At 37.9% G+C, this 14572-nt stretch overlaps 1 protein-coding gene across 1 annotated transcript in view; it reads right to left on the bottom strand.

The window, feature by feature from the left end:
• Positions 1-14572, bottom strand: part of LOC127620393 (CUB and sushi domain-containing protein 2-like) — a 441823-nt gene that overhangs the window by 36974 nt on the left and 390277 nt on the right. Inside the window, exons 49-55 of the mRNA XM_052093618.1 lie at positions 13272-13460; positions 9334-9480; positions 5159-5347; positions 1291-1476; positions 915-1109; positions 447-620; positions 160-333 (exon numbers count right to left, since the gene is read on the bottom strand). Of these exons, the coding sequence (XP_051949578.1) occupies positions 160-333; positions 447-620; positions 915-1109; positions 1291-1476; positions 5159-5347; positions 9334-9480; positions 13272-13460 (1254 nt within the window). The remainder of the gene's footprint in view (positions 1-159; positions 334-446; positions 621-914; positions 1110-1290; positions 1477-5158; positions 5348-9333; positions 9481-13271; positions 13461-14572) is intronic.

Here is a 14572-nt window from a genome sequence, read left to right as displayed (position 1 = left end):
CCATATACACATTAATTTACTCTTCAAGTCAAGTCAAGTGTTTTTTTATTATCGTTCAACCATACTAACCATATACATTTAGTAAAGTACAGTTTTCACAGTTGGAAAACTTGACAAAAGGGTATAAAAAGATACTGTGGCTATTTAACTGTCACTTACGGACACAGATGGGAGTCTTTCCAGACCAGTGGTGGTCCTGCTCACAGATGCGTACTGATACACCGATAAGTCGGAATCCAGGATTACACTGGTAAACAACACTCCCTCTGTAGTTGTAGTTCTCTCCAATGATCTGACCATTAACAATAGGTTCAGGTGTGCCACAGTGTCCAGCTGATGAAGAAAAACATTGTACATACTCATAGAGCACAAAAAGTTGCAACATACCATGATGAGATGCAATATTTTCTCCAGTTTAGCCTAGGAAAGGAATATAAACTACTCACCAAGACAATGGACCTCAGCTCCACTCCACAGGCCATTGGACATGCACTCTCTTACTCTGGACCCCACCAGCGTATAGCCAGAGTTACAGGAAAAAATAGCTGTAGCACCGTAAACTGTCAATGTTCCTATTTTATTCCCATTTGGAGGGGTGCCAAGGTCCCCACAGGAGATAACTGGGTAAACAAAATGAAGAACAGATTAGAAATTATTTTTTGGGGGGTGTTTTTACAAAAGATTTGAAACACTAGAACATAATCTAGACTTTATTTTTTTTTACCTAAATCGAAAACCTATTACATAAATTGCCTGCAAAAGAATCATATTAAGTATATGTAAAATATGTATAGGAACAAGTAAAAAAAAGGGGGCTAAAAATGCATTTAGGCTGTAGGAATACAAAAAGAGATCTTATTATAATCTGGAAACATGCTGCATCTCTATGAATGTTTGAAGATAGAAACCCTCACTTTCACAGAACGGTCTGGGCTCAGGGTAATCCCATTGGCCGTTGGCCTGGCAACGGATGACCCTTTGACCCATGTAGAAATATCCAGGGTCACAGGTCAGCATCATCATGGCCTCATATTTATTCTGCATCCCGTAAATAAGTCTCCACCTCCCATGATCCACTGCGGAGTGGCCGATGTCAGGGCAGGTCACAGCTGAGCATAAGAGAGGGGTTCTATATCAGACTTTTCAAAAGTTTTTTCAAAAATATGTACTCTTCTAATTGAAAAATAAAACACAGTATTTCTTCTTTTAATCAAACACAGTAAATAAAATGAAAAACTAGTTTAAAACTGAAAGATGTTTGAAATCAAACTGATGGTCTCATGAACTCACGGACACAGCGAGGGCGGGTCTCCATCGGGCTCCATCGCCCTGACTCTTGGCAAAGCGTTGACACCGGCTGACTGTTAGCCAATCGGAAACCAGGGTTGCAAGAGAATGTGACACTATAGCCAAGAGTAAAGTGCTGCCCGACAACAGTACCATTCAATGGAGCAATAGGCATCCCACAGGACACAACTAAGAGAAATAAATAAAATTATAGAGAGAGAGTTACTCAGATATTTTCTGACAAAACCCCAAGGAAAGTGGATATTTCTTTTCATCATAACAGAGAACACTCAGTGTAAACACACTCAGTGAACACAACAAAAGCAGCAAGCTTTGTGCAAACATGAGTTTATTTATTTCTATTTTTTTTTTTTTTTTTTGCATTTCTGGGAAGGTAAACAAGAGCAGATTGCAAAAAGTGGGCTCGATCCAAGATGGAGATTACATCTGGGCATGGATACACATGGAATGCCAGCCTCATTTACAGCTGCTGGTGTGAGCCAGCTTCTGAGAATCATGAACACACCAGCAAGACAATACAAAAGCTACATTTTCTGTGGCCCTAAAGAGAATTTGGACACTTAAGCCATACTTAAAATGAAGTGGAAAACAAACAAAAACAAAAAAATAAAACAAAGATAGCACAAGCTCAATTTTTAAGCAAAACCGTTTTTCAAAAAGGAAGTTTGTTACATTCTAAATAATAAATCTAGCTTCAAGTAGTAATTAACTGGGTTCAAACGTTTATCGGTCTTTAAGTACATATGCATTTTTTTAAGTATTAATAAATCCGTTTGCACATAAAACAATCATAAAGTGCCTTAATATTCAGAAAAAGTAAGCTTTGCGAAAAATGGCTGAACATTTTTAATTGCTGAAATGAAATCGAGATAGCCAAGGATTCATAACAGGATAATATGAATCATTATAATATGCGGGCCAAGCCAGAATATTTTGTTATCGAAAAACTTCTATCTAAAGATATTGTGTTATAGTAGGTCTATGATATCATATATATATATATATATATATATATATATATATATATATATATGATCACCATATAAACGAATGAATCCAGATGAATCCTATGAATTATTTTACAACAAGCAGGAAATTCTGAAAAACAAAAACAAAACAAAAACAGGTTACTTGAGACAAAAAAGAAAAAAGTGCTTTCAAAATTGGTCTATAACAGAGAGATTAAATCAGACTGATACTAAACATTTCATTAAACAATAACAGTGTTTGACTTTTCAAATCAAATTTCTAAACCAAATTAAGGAATATAACTTTTCTGTTTCTCCAAAGTCATGCTTGTCTATCATCCACGCTTTTAGGTCTTTAAAATTCCCCTTCTGTAAAATGACCGATAATGATAATTTGTAGCACAATCTTTAAAAGTATCTAAAAAACCTAGTGCTCCTGCTGGAGACACTGTAAAAACATCAAGACATGATGCGATGTCCATCTAGTGCAAGCTTACATAGAAAACAATTAAAAAACAAACACAAAATGTGTTTGTTGTTAACAGCCCCTAAAAAAACTGACAAACTCATGTGGGCCACTGAATATTTTAAATGGGCCGGATTTGGCCCCTGGGCTGCAAGAAGAATAGGCCCTTCGTTCCTGAACCCCTAATGAAACAAATCTATATATGCTGTTGAAATGTAAGACAAAATACTTTGTCAGATTCTGATTGTCAAACGTTAAATGGAACATGCCCATAGTTAATGTGATGATGTGATGTGAACTATATCTATGGATACTCTGGTAGGACACCTGTGTTACCACGAGGGAGCTGAGTTCATACATCTAAAATGTTCTTGGTTAAAAGTAGTGTTGTCAATCTATATTTTTTTTTTATCATGATTAATCACAGAATTTTTTGTAGCTAATCGTGATTAATCGCAGATTTTGAAAGTGCTGAAATTTGACAATATATATTTATTATCTTGTCAAAATGCATTTATTTCTATCTTATGACATAAAACAATATGTAACAATATAATGCTTTATTAACATTTTACAAACAAAGCCTTCTACAAGAAATGCACTAAAATAGCACCAATTCGAGTAACATTAAATGTTTCCCAAAGTGTAAGTGGGAGGTTGACTTATTGAAAGAACTAGTGGATATTTCCCCATAGTTTGCATATTCATTGCAATGGGCATTACATCTCTTAAACTTTCATCCTCCGCAATATTAATCCGCAAGTAGACTGTGGCTATCCTCTTTGTTACAGCAATCATGAAGCTGTGTTCAGGATTCGCATCAGAGCGTCAATGCCAGCGTGAAGCTTTGAACTCACCATGAAAAGGGCTTCCAGACAAAAAAAAAAAAATCACAGCGGGGCATTTTTTTGTACATAAAAATATTAAAAGCATTTTATCACTGACAGGGAAGCACTGTCAGAGATTATTTATTTACTGAGATAAAAACCTTAGCAGCTCTATCATAGGAGAGTATTACAACAGTACCGCCTATAGAATGTCAATGGGACCACGGCATTATGCTCTTTTATGCTAAGCTTGTAGGCTCATCTTGGTAGAAGGGCTCTAGCGCTGTCTCTGTTTGGGACATGTGCGTCAGTGTAATGAATCTGTGCAGACACACACAAATGTTCCACCTTTCACACCAGTGTGTATGCTGTATCAATGGTAAATGTGTAAATCACAAAAAATGTGCTTTAACATGTTATTTCTGCCAGCTCTAGTTACTCAAAAGTAATTGCAAACCAATGGCCATGAAAAGTGAAGTTAGTTCAGAGGAAAGTCTAGAGGCATTACTGGTTTGCAGATTGATTGTTTACACTTTATTGTAAAGTGTCCTTGTTACAGTGTAATCACACAAGTAATTACTGATTATTAATAATTAACAACATGTGCTTACTGCACATTAGGTTTAGGATAAGGGTATTGTTTAGGTACAGTTGGTTGTAACTACGCATAATTTACTGTTATTACTATAGTAAATACATGTATGTAAATATATGATCCAAGGACACATTAAAATATAGTGTTGCCGATTTTTTTTATATTTTATCACATAATGCTATGAAATTCATATATTTTTATGTTTAGCTTAAGTGACATTTTCGGCCAAATAAATCAATGTATGTGTCAAATCAGAGCACCAATGAAGGGATGACATGCATTACTGAAGTTTGAATTGCCACAGTTCTGCATCCTCCAATGTCACTTTTATCCAAAGTGACTTGCAGTCCACTTAAAGGGACATTACAGGGACATCAACCTGGGGATGAATGCCTTGCTTAAGGGCACAACGGTGATAGTTCATGAACAGTCCCTTGTTGGTTTAAACATAAAACCTTTTAAGTTACCATCTCATATCTTTAATCACTACATCAAACCACCCCTACAGTCCTCTATAGCCTCTAGAGCATTTTCAGTTTGTTCTTTGTTCTGAGGCTCTTGGCCTGAGGCTCCCTGTACCTTCCCTGTCAAACTAAAATCTGCCTCTCTCACACCCGAGGCCCTTGTTAGTCAGGTAGAGGCGATAAAGAGATTGCTTGTGAGACTGCAAAATGGTGTACTCTGAGGAGGTCCCTCCTTTAGTAGATGATAACTGTCTCTTCCTGAGGATACTTCACCCCCACCCCTGGACAGCACACTAGCAATAGACTCGCAGCTATGGGTTCTGGCTAACCCATTTATTGCGATGAGCAATTTGACAGATGCAGCCAAGCCCTAAACAATGATGGAATACATAATTAGCTTCAGTGGTGCTGGTCTATCGCAGACAGTTCCGAGATGGTTAGAGAGGAGCGATGAGTCATAGAGTAAGGAGGGGTAGGTAGTAGCCTCCAGGCTTTGTCCAAAGTGTCATCAACAAGATTTTCAGACTCACCTTGGCAAAGTGGCACTGGAGAATTCCATTGATAGACCCCTGGTGGGGTTCGGGTACAGGTAGAGGTGCTCTGGCCAATCAGGTTGAAGCCTCGTTCGCAGCTGAAGCGCAAAGTGCTACCCAGCTTTGTGCCTGTCTGGCTGTGTACAGAGCCATTCACGGGAGGGTCTGGGATGCTGCAGTATGCCGCTGTAGAACACACATTTAAACACACACAGAAGTCAAAAACACATCTGACTGTATGGATATCTGCTGCCCCATCTTTTATTACTTTTCAATTTTTTATTCTGTTTACAGGAGATAGTGAATATTATTGTAGCCAGGAGCAGAGGACTGATTAAAAAGAGGTGCATGGTATTAAATTGGGAACTCACAAAAGGCTATAAATGATAGTTACACTATGATTGAAAAAAATCTATCCTTTTGTGCATACTTGTCCAATATTTAAAAATAATTCAGAACCCAGGAAAGAGTCAATATACGTTGTTCTGGTTGGCACATCCGATTGAGGCCACTACCTCTCCTGTGGCACAAGATGATTCTGCTAGCAGATCTTAGAGAGGATGTTCTTGTTGCAGATTAACCAAGAGAAAGAGAATAACTGAAGTGATATGGAGAACAAGAGGAGGAAATGGGAAGGAATGCAATTTGTTGCATTATTAATCAATCTGATCACATTATAGGTCATTCTATTTCATGAGTTTACATGATCATATAATCCTTGAATAATAATTCATCTAATCATGTTTGTCTTGTGATCAATAAGGAAGGGGCTTGAGGAAATTACCCCTTGACTATTTAATTAATTGAGGTTAATTATTATATAGACAGAAATCGTAGAAATGAAAGTGTAGTAGGGCTGCACAATTAATCGAAAAACTAATGGTGATTACGATTATGGCTGTCATGATTATGTAATCGTGAAACTGATGATTATTCAATTTAAGTCTACACCTGTTGCATGTTTTAGAACGTGTGAATCCCAGACGTGTGCGTTGAGCAATGAAACTTCAATGGCCAATCAGAGATGCAGTGAGACTACAGACCTAGGGAGGCCCCAGCATGACATACACCCCCCCCGCGCCGGTAGGTCATCCCGTCTACTTGGATCAGGGGAGGGGACAAGGGGAGGGAAATGAAAAAAAAAGTGTGGCACCTACACGCCGTAACGGCAATCATGCCAAATTAACAAAACATTTTAAAAAGAGAGGGAAAGGCTGACACGGAGCAGCAGTGGAAGAGAGAGAGGAGAGATAGAGAAAAAAAAAAACACTTACTCGCCGGTTCTCCGATACGCCGCAGCTTGGTCCTCGGCCACTCCTCCACCCTCTAATGGATGACAGCCACGCCTCCCTGATGGATCGGAAGCAGTCATCCGGCCCCTGGTGGACAGAACGCCCCGACGCATTTTTGGTGGGCGGTAGGGGTCTCCCCAACCCCTGGTAGCAGTAACCGCTCCAGGCAGTTGGTTTGGAGCCCCTCCTACCCTCGCCATCGGCGGCCATTCCGATATCCACGGCTGCTCCTTTGGGGTGGATGGTAGCGGCGAGAACTCCACTAGGGCGCATCCCTCCTCCTTCCTGGATTTCCGCACCAGTGTAAAGGGATTAAAGGGAACGGAGGAGGCGAGAACCGGGTTGACAATATAAATAATATTTTAATTATAAACTTCACCAAAAAGACAAACACACACACACAGGTGTCGGAGAGCTGCCCGTAAATCTCTCTCTCTGTACCACTGCCGTCTCCAGTCGGCCCTTATCCCTCTCGGGCTAATCAGCCCAATTAGGGGCCGGGTGTGCAGAATCACAACCCAGCCCCACCCTCCGCCCTGCCACAAACAGTAAAAAGAAGACTCAGGGGTGCAGGCCTTACGAGACGAATTGCAAAGAAAAAGCCACTATTGAAACAGAAAATCAAAAAGAAAAGTTTAGAGTGGGCAAAAAAACAGACATTGGACAACAGATCATTAGAAAAGAGCATTATGTATCTTAACCCCATTGAGTTTTTGTGGGATCAGCTAGACTTTAAGGTGCATGAGAAGTGCCCGACAAAACAGCCACATCTATGGCAAGTGCTACAGGAAGCGTCATACTTTTGTCCCATAATTGATATACAGTAAAGTGCCATGAAACACATGTGTTTCCTTCCAAATTTTAATGTTCAGCCATCTCTATTGTGAGTGAGGGTGAACTGTTGTTTTTGATCCCCAAAGTTAATGAAATTGAATGGTGAGTGAGACTAACATATTGTCTTACATCTCATTTTGTGTTCCACAGAAGAATGTCATATAAGTTTGTACTCGAGGGTGAGTAAATAATTACAGAATGTTTATTTTTTGGGTGATTTATTCCTTAAGACTTTAGTTCTTCACATAAAATGTAAGCAGAAGTAAATGGTAACTCACTGTAGGGCAAATAAATAACAAAAACATAATCCAGTAATGCAATGCAATGAAAACAAGCCGCTCCACGTTTTTCAAGACACTAACGTTTTTAACAACGAAGTAGAAACATTTTTCAGCATCTCATCTATTAGCACCCTCAATGGTGATTATAGGTAATGGAAAAATGACAATAAATTCCCATGCCACCATTGTGTCCTACTTTCTCCAATCAATGTAAGCGCAGCATAGTTCTAGCTGGAAGACTAGCAGCTGTACATCATCGCAGCATTAGCTAGGTAACTCCTAGCCAATCACAATTAACCAATGCTTTATAAGTTTGTTCACATTGCGGTTTCAGTGTGCTAACATGGCAACCTCCACCACCCAACCAACACCTGTTGAGTCCCGTCCTGCACATGGGTAGGCTCCTCGCCCATGCCTCCTATCTCCGGCAGGATATGACAGGTTATGGCAGGTTCAGAGTACAACTTATTCAGACCGCCAGACGGGGCTTACGCCAAAGAGAGACATTACATTTCTGTTTTATATTCATCAAATAAATGTCATCTTTAATTTCACTCATGTCTGCGAGTCTTCCTGATAGAAGTACATTTATTGCTGTCAATCTTAAGCCTTTAACCTTCTCCTTTAACTCTGAAAAAGGGCTTTCACACCACTCAAAGCAAGTCTTTTACCATACTGCACTCAGGTGAGAGTGAAAAGAAAAGGTCAAGAAAGAAAGAAAAAGAGAAACATGTGAAGATGGAGGGGGTTAGGGCAGGAACTGGCAACATTTGATGAAGTAACAGCCTGTGGAGTTAAAAGATTGATTGAAAAAGAAAACAGTACAAAGCTTTGAGTCTATCCCACCATCTGTTTTTATCCTACTGAGCTACAGAAGGGAAACCTAGGTGTGCTGCTGCTGCTGCTAACCCAGACTGTCACAGAGACCTATATCAAAAATCTATCATGCGTGGAGGGAGCGAAAAAAACTAAAAATAAAATAAGCTGATGACGAGATAAGGGATCCTGTTGAGCGAGACAAAGGGGTGATTAGTCATTCTTCTGAAATGCTAATGATTAGGAGCATACAGAAACTTTTTAAATATTTACAGGGTAATGTATCATTTAAAAACATGCCATTGCTAGGGTTTGAAACAGCTCTATCAAGTCTTGATAGCATGGTGTAGTGTTTTCTTCACAGTTCTGCTTTTGCAGTCAGGGAGACTCCCACACACACTTTATTTGTCCTAACAACAAAGTAAACAATACAATACTATTCTTTGAAACATATTTAAAATCTTTAAAGGTGATTATATATATTTGTTTTTTTTTTACGTTGTGCTGTTCAACATGGCAGCTGACTTGAAACTACACTGCCACCTAGGGGCGTGGATGCAGCATCATTCAAATGGAATAGTTACTGATGCCATTGTAGAAATTTTCTATTAACAATCAGCCATGAATAATTTAATCCATGGGGAAAGTGTCCAATAACATGGTTACTGAGATGATGTCATGTGAGTGGTCATGTGATCCTTATGAGTTCAGTCAGCGAAAGCAACACAATAGAAAGACGTGCTGTGTATTGATTATCTTGTATTATATCACACTACCCAGTCTTTTGATCAGAGCTCATTCAATTCAAACTGGAAATTCACAATTTGGATAAAGTATTTTTTGCCATTGCACTGTACTCTCAGCAGTGGTAAATATTGGTGCAGGTAACACTGACAAATTAAATATCGCATTGTCTAGCAGTGTATTGATGATATGTTTGAATGCTCACCAGAGTAGCGGATACGAAAGCCCTTGTGGCTGGAGGTGTGATCGAAGGACCAGTGCAGGTAAACCTTGCTTGATGAGCTGGTAATACTGAGGGGTGATGAATAGTTCCCAATCAGAGAAATGAGCAGCGGGCTCTGCCTTGAGGGACCTAGAGTGTATAGCAAAGTAAAGTGTTACGACACAGGTAAACTACCAGTTAAGCATTTGTATGTTTCTCATCATTTTAAAAATGAACTAAACTGAATTTATTTCTCTTTCTGGACAATATTTTCTTGTCCAGCATTCATGAGAACTTCTTCAGTGCCAATAAAAGCATCCCAGGTGGACACCTCATAACGTTGGTTGAGAGAATGCCTACAGTGTGCAAACCTCATCTCTACAGTAGGTACTTTGAAGAAGCTAAAACTTAAATTTGTTTCGATTAATTTAAAATGTGATAGCCTATTCATAGTTCCCATATTCCATTTGTGTTATTTCAAAGTTTAGTCAACTTTGACATAAATAAAGTATGAATAAGTGTGTCCAAACCTTTGAATTATGTATATGCATGTCTAGAGATATGTACTCTATGTTTGGTATTGTTTTAAATTAATTTATCTAAAATGTTCTATGTTGGTGGCATGGAATATCTACACTTTATTATACATTTCGTGAGCTTAAATTAACTCAACACCACTTCCCACTTCCTTGGACAACTGTTCATGGCAGCTACTGTATATGTTTGTGTATATATATTCCTATTTTTACAATCCTATCTCTTCCTGCCACAATCAGAATCCTCATATCTTACAAACTTGAAATTGACATGTTTACCACAAGCAGTGGTAAATTTCAGATGCATTTTCTGTCACAACGTTGCCTTGCACTTCACAGTTAATACTGAGTGACAGGGCTCCTTGCATAAATGTCACTGATGGCGTTTTGGGATCAACTGAATTATGATTCAGCCAAGAAAGGGCTGTGTGTATTTTAAAGGCAGTAAAAGATGCCATGTTAGGGTCTGGACCAAGCTGCAAGGACGTAATGAGATCTGGTGTGATCTGGCTGGCTTTTGCACATTGTACACAGAAAAATGTGCTTCATAGCGCAAAGGGAGTTCAAATCGTAATCAGCATCGTGCATGCCAGCTACCCTCAGGAGAGCTCACACTGCTCCCAGATGACATGCAAATAGGCAGAGCAGCAGAGGTGCTTTGTCAGCCTCGGAAAAAGGGTTTGTAGCAACTACGATTCTGTGAGGCACTGCTATCATTTAAGTCCCATTTTACACAAAGCGTTCACTATTTGAGTGGATTTCTGAGTGGATGGATTGAAAATTATGATTGTTAAGGGGAGGCATAAATTACACTTTTGATCTCTTTGCAATATTTTACAGCAATATAAAACACTTTCAGAAAAAGTCCAAAATAATAGCCGAGAAAATTATAAATATTAAATTTTTCAGATTTTTTGAAATCACTGTTGCCTTGTAGCATTAGCTAGTATCTTTCAATGGCCATCTTCTTGAGGTGACATTTTTACTTTAACAGCAAATTCTATTTCTCTCATTTCATAATAGTTCATAATTGAAATTTTATTTTTTTTTCTCATTTAGCATTTTACAACACACTAAGTCAAAATACTAAGTAGTATCACGATACCACATGATATCTGGAAGTGATGAAATAACTGATGGTTGAATTGGGAGAAGGGTAAAATGGACTAACTTGTTACCTAATACATTCTTAGTTTGACATAAAAATCTTCACTGCATCAAAATAGCCAGTTCTAATGGCAACGGCTTTAAACTTTTATTCCATTATTCCTGTGATTATTTGATTGTTGGTAACAGAAATAAAGATATTGTAACATTGAAAAGATTGTTTTGAGCAACTGTTTTATAGACCTTTTTCTAAATATTGAGAGTAAGTTTATAAAAATGTTCTTTGTGTTATATTACCCTGGAATTAGTTTTTAAAAATTCATTACCACAGCTGTGAGGATGTTTTGATTACAGCTGCTGAGAGAATGACAGTAAATTTGGAATCTTCTTAAGTGATCCAGTTACCCATTTGGGAAAAGGGTAAGTGAAAATAATATTTGCTGTGGTCTCCCATTCACTGCTGTCAAAGTTTACCCAGCAATTGTTTACTTCCACGTTCCAAAACGCTGAGTGTGAAAAAGGTGTATATTACAACCGCTTCAGCCCCTCTCTGCTGGTACAGTAGTGCGAGTGCAGAACACACATACACACACACACACACACACAAACACACACACCCACACACAAACGTAGGTTTGATCGCATGGCTCAGGGACGTGATCTAATCATAAGTGTGAACTTTGCAGTTACCACCACCATACAATTTTACTTGAAAAAAAAAATTATGAAATGTGTGCAATGTTCGATTTTTCAGAGAAACAGTAAATCTGTAAATGTTAAGGTAAAGCAATTAGGTTAAATTAATTGGCACTAACCCGTGTGTATTCTGCAGAGGGATGTGTCTGAAGGTGTTTAATAAGGTTGCTGGTGTTTCCCCATTTGGCTTGAAATCTCTGTCAACATTCACAGCATTCACAGATGTGTTTCCCCGGTCTCATGAGCCAATGCCCCAAATAATTCAAAATAGTTCTCCCATAACCATCATTTTTTCACCCAATTTGGAATGTCCAGTTCTCAATGCACTTTTAAGTCCTCGTGGTCGCGTAGTGACTTGCTTTAATCGGGGTGGCAGAGGACGAATCCCAGCTGCCTCTGAGTCTGAGAACATCCTCAGCTTATGTGTTAAATGTTACTGTTTGTCTTTTTTGTTTGGACATTACATATGTTAGCCAGCAGGTGGTGGCAAAATATAATTTTTGTGTGTAATATGAGCCAGTTAGGTGATGTGAAGTGAATCCGCATCAGCCACTTTACATACAACAGCTCTTCATGTTTGCTTGTTTTACTACTACTAAAGCTAGGAAATAGCTTAAATTTGGCTTTAAACGAACAACTTCAGCATTACGGCTCATCACAGTTGTGTACCGTTTAAAATGGCGGAGGACATTGCCGTTTCTATAGTGATAGACTCTTGCCCACCGGCTACCATGTAATAGGACACTATATATATATATATATATATTTTTTTTTTTTTTCTGTATTTTCCCACATTAACCTTTTGGGAGGAATTCAAGTCAGACTGTGTTGAAAAGCAAGACAGAGTGATATTATGATATTGATAAAAAAATAAAAAATAATAATCTTTCTTTCTTTCTTAAATGATGTATTAAATGTGATGACTCTCCCTGTGTGTGAGATGACACTACTGACCTGTAATCCACTTCATAATCTCAGTATAAATGGGATCACTTTGACCCCAGTAGAGCTGCTGACCTGAGCATGGCCCTAAATAGACCCCCTTTGGCTAAAGCAATTTCCTTTGCCTTTTACAAAAGGTGTTGTCTGTGTAAAAGCAAGTGTCATCCCTATTGGCCTATCTGCAACTGTCAATCTGACTCTATACATCAAGGCGACCCGTGAGCCGTATGTCTGTAATTGTTTTGGAAGGAGAAGAAAAACTGTTTTTTGTGAGCAAAAACACATTTCAACCCAATGTCGCAATGTTGATTTGATTCAATCAATCATCAACCTTTATTACAAAAACAGCAGCAACAAATGCTACATTATGGTGCAATATTAAATGTAATTATAATAGTGTATTCATCATAATAAAGTGGTCATTTTATTTTTAGTATATTTTAATTATGTATTACATAATGTTGTAAATTAAGTATAATTTTAATAATAATAAAAATAACAAATACTATTATTATTTTTGTTGTTATATTATGATGATGATGATAATGATAATGATGATGATGATTATTATTATTATTATTATTATTATTATTATCAACATCACATGATAAAAAAAAATGCTCTTTAAAATATTTTGCAAGCTGTGATAATGCCTCTCACCATCAAAGATCTCCAGCTCATCAAACTGCCTGCTGGTCTGGAAGTGCTCAACAGTGAAAGTGATGTTGTAACCTGACTCCACCTTCACCACCCAAGAGCAGGACTCAAAGTGCGGGAGGCTGCTGCCCGGTGACTGACTCAGGATTATCCCCGTGGAGGCTGTTAGCACCTCGTTCATTGGACAAGTGACTGTGAAGAGAAAATACAATAGCTATTGTTTAGCAAATACTATTGCACATGGATCAAGGAAACAAAAGGATTGCTTTTGATCCTCCATGAAAGATTCAAGCAATTATACAAAACACAATCAGTACTGACAGATATGAGAGTAGGTCTAGACCCCGTTATGGCAAGTGTTAACAATACTTTATGCTCTTTGAAGGCTCAGTTTGTGTCATTAAGTAATGTATTTTTAGTTTTGTAAAAAATGACAATTTAATTCATGTTGGAAAATTATGACATTTATTATGTTTGTAGTTAATTTGACCTCAGTCAAAACAAACATGTTTTACATATTTATTTGCACCCCCCCCCCTCCTCTCCTTAACAAGAAACATTCAACAATAAACCAGTGATATTAATGTTAATTGATACCCAATGTTCATGGCTCCTCTGTGCTACTGTGTAAATAATGTATTGTACAGATAATTTGTAAATGTATGTATTGTATTGATTCATGGTTGTAAAATCAGTGTTTATTAGTGTACGCCTAATGTGTTTAGAAACACATTATAATGAAGCTTGCACATAACCAGTTTTCTTTCTTCATATTATAATAAAAAGCTATAATAATAATAATAGTATTATTCTATTATACTTCTGAGACCATCTGACCACGCATGTGCATGACACCGCGGAGACCCCACATGTGGAGGCTCATGCTACTCCCCGCAATCCACTCACAATTACCACATGCTCCATTGAGAGCGAGAACCACTACAATAGAAAACCTCTCCTTTCCAATCAACATGATCAAACTGGATGTCACCCTGATATCAACCCCATTCTGCCGAGTTACTGCCAAAAAATCTTTGCATCAATTCAAATGTGTATAGCTTTTTCTGTTGCCCTGTTGATAGTATGTTGCATGCCAAACACAAATTCAGAATAGTCCCTTGTACAAAGTTTACAATGTACAGACCATGTTTGTAAAATTATGTTTACTGAATCTAAAAGTGATGCCATTTCATTCATGGTTGGAAGAAAAATAGAGTAATGTGTTCATAAACAGGTTATTATGTTGTTTTACAAATGCTAGTTCTCTTTCTTTATTTTAGGGAAAGATGTTGATATACAGTAAA

Source organism: Xyrauchen texanus, chromosome 26, assembly GCF_025860055.1.
Source record: "Xyrauchen texanus isolate HMW12.3.18 chromosome 26, RBS_HiC_50CHRs, whole genome shotgun sequence".
Taxonomy (NCBI): Eukaryota; Metazoa; Chordata; class Actinopteri; order Cypriniformes; family Catostomidae; genus Xyrauchen; species Xyrauchen texanus.
Note: the sequence above shows the minus strand (reverse complement) of the source record. Positions and strands in the feature narration are given on the sequence as shown.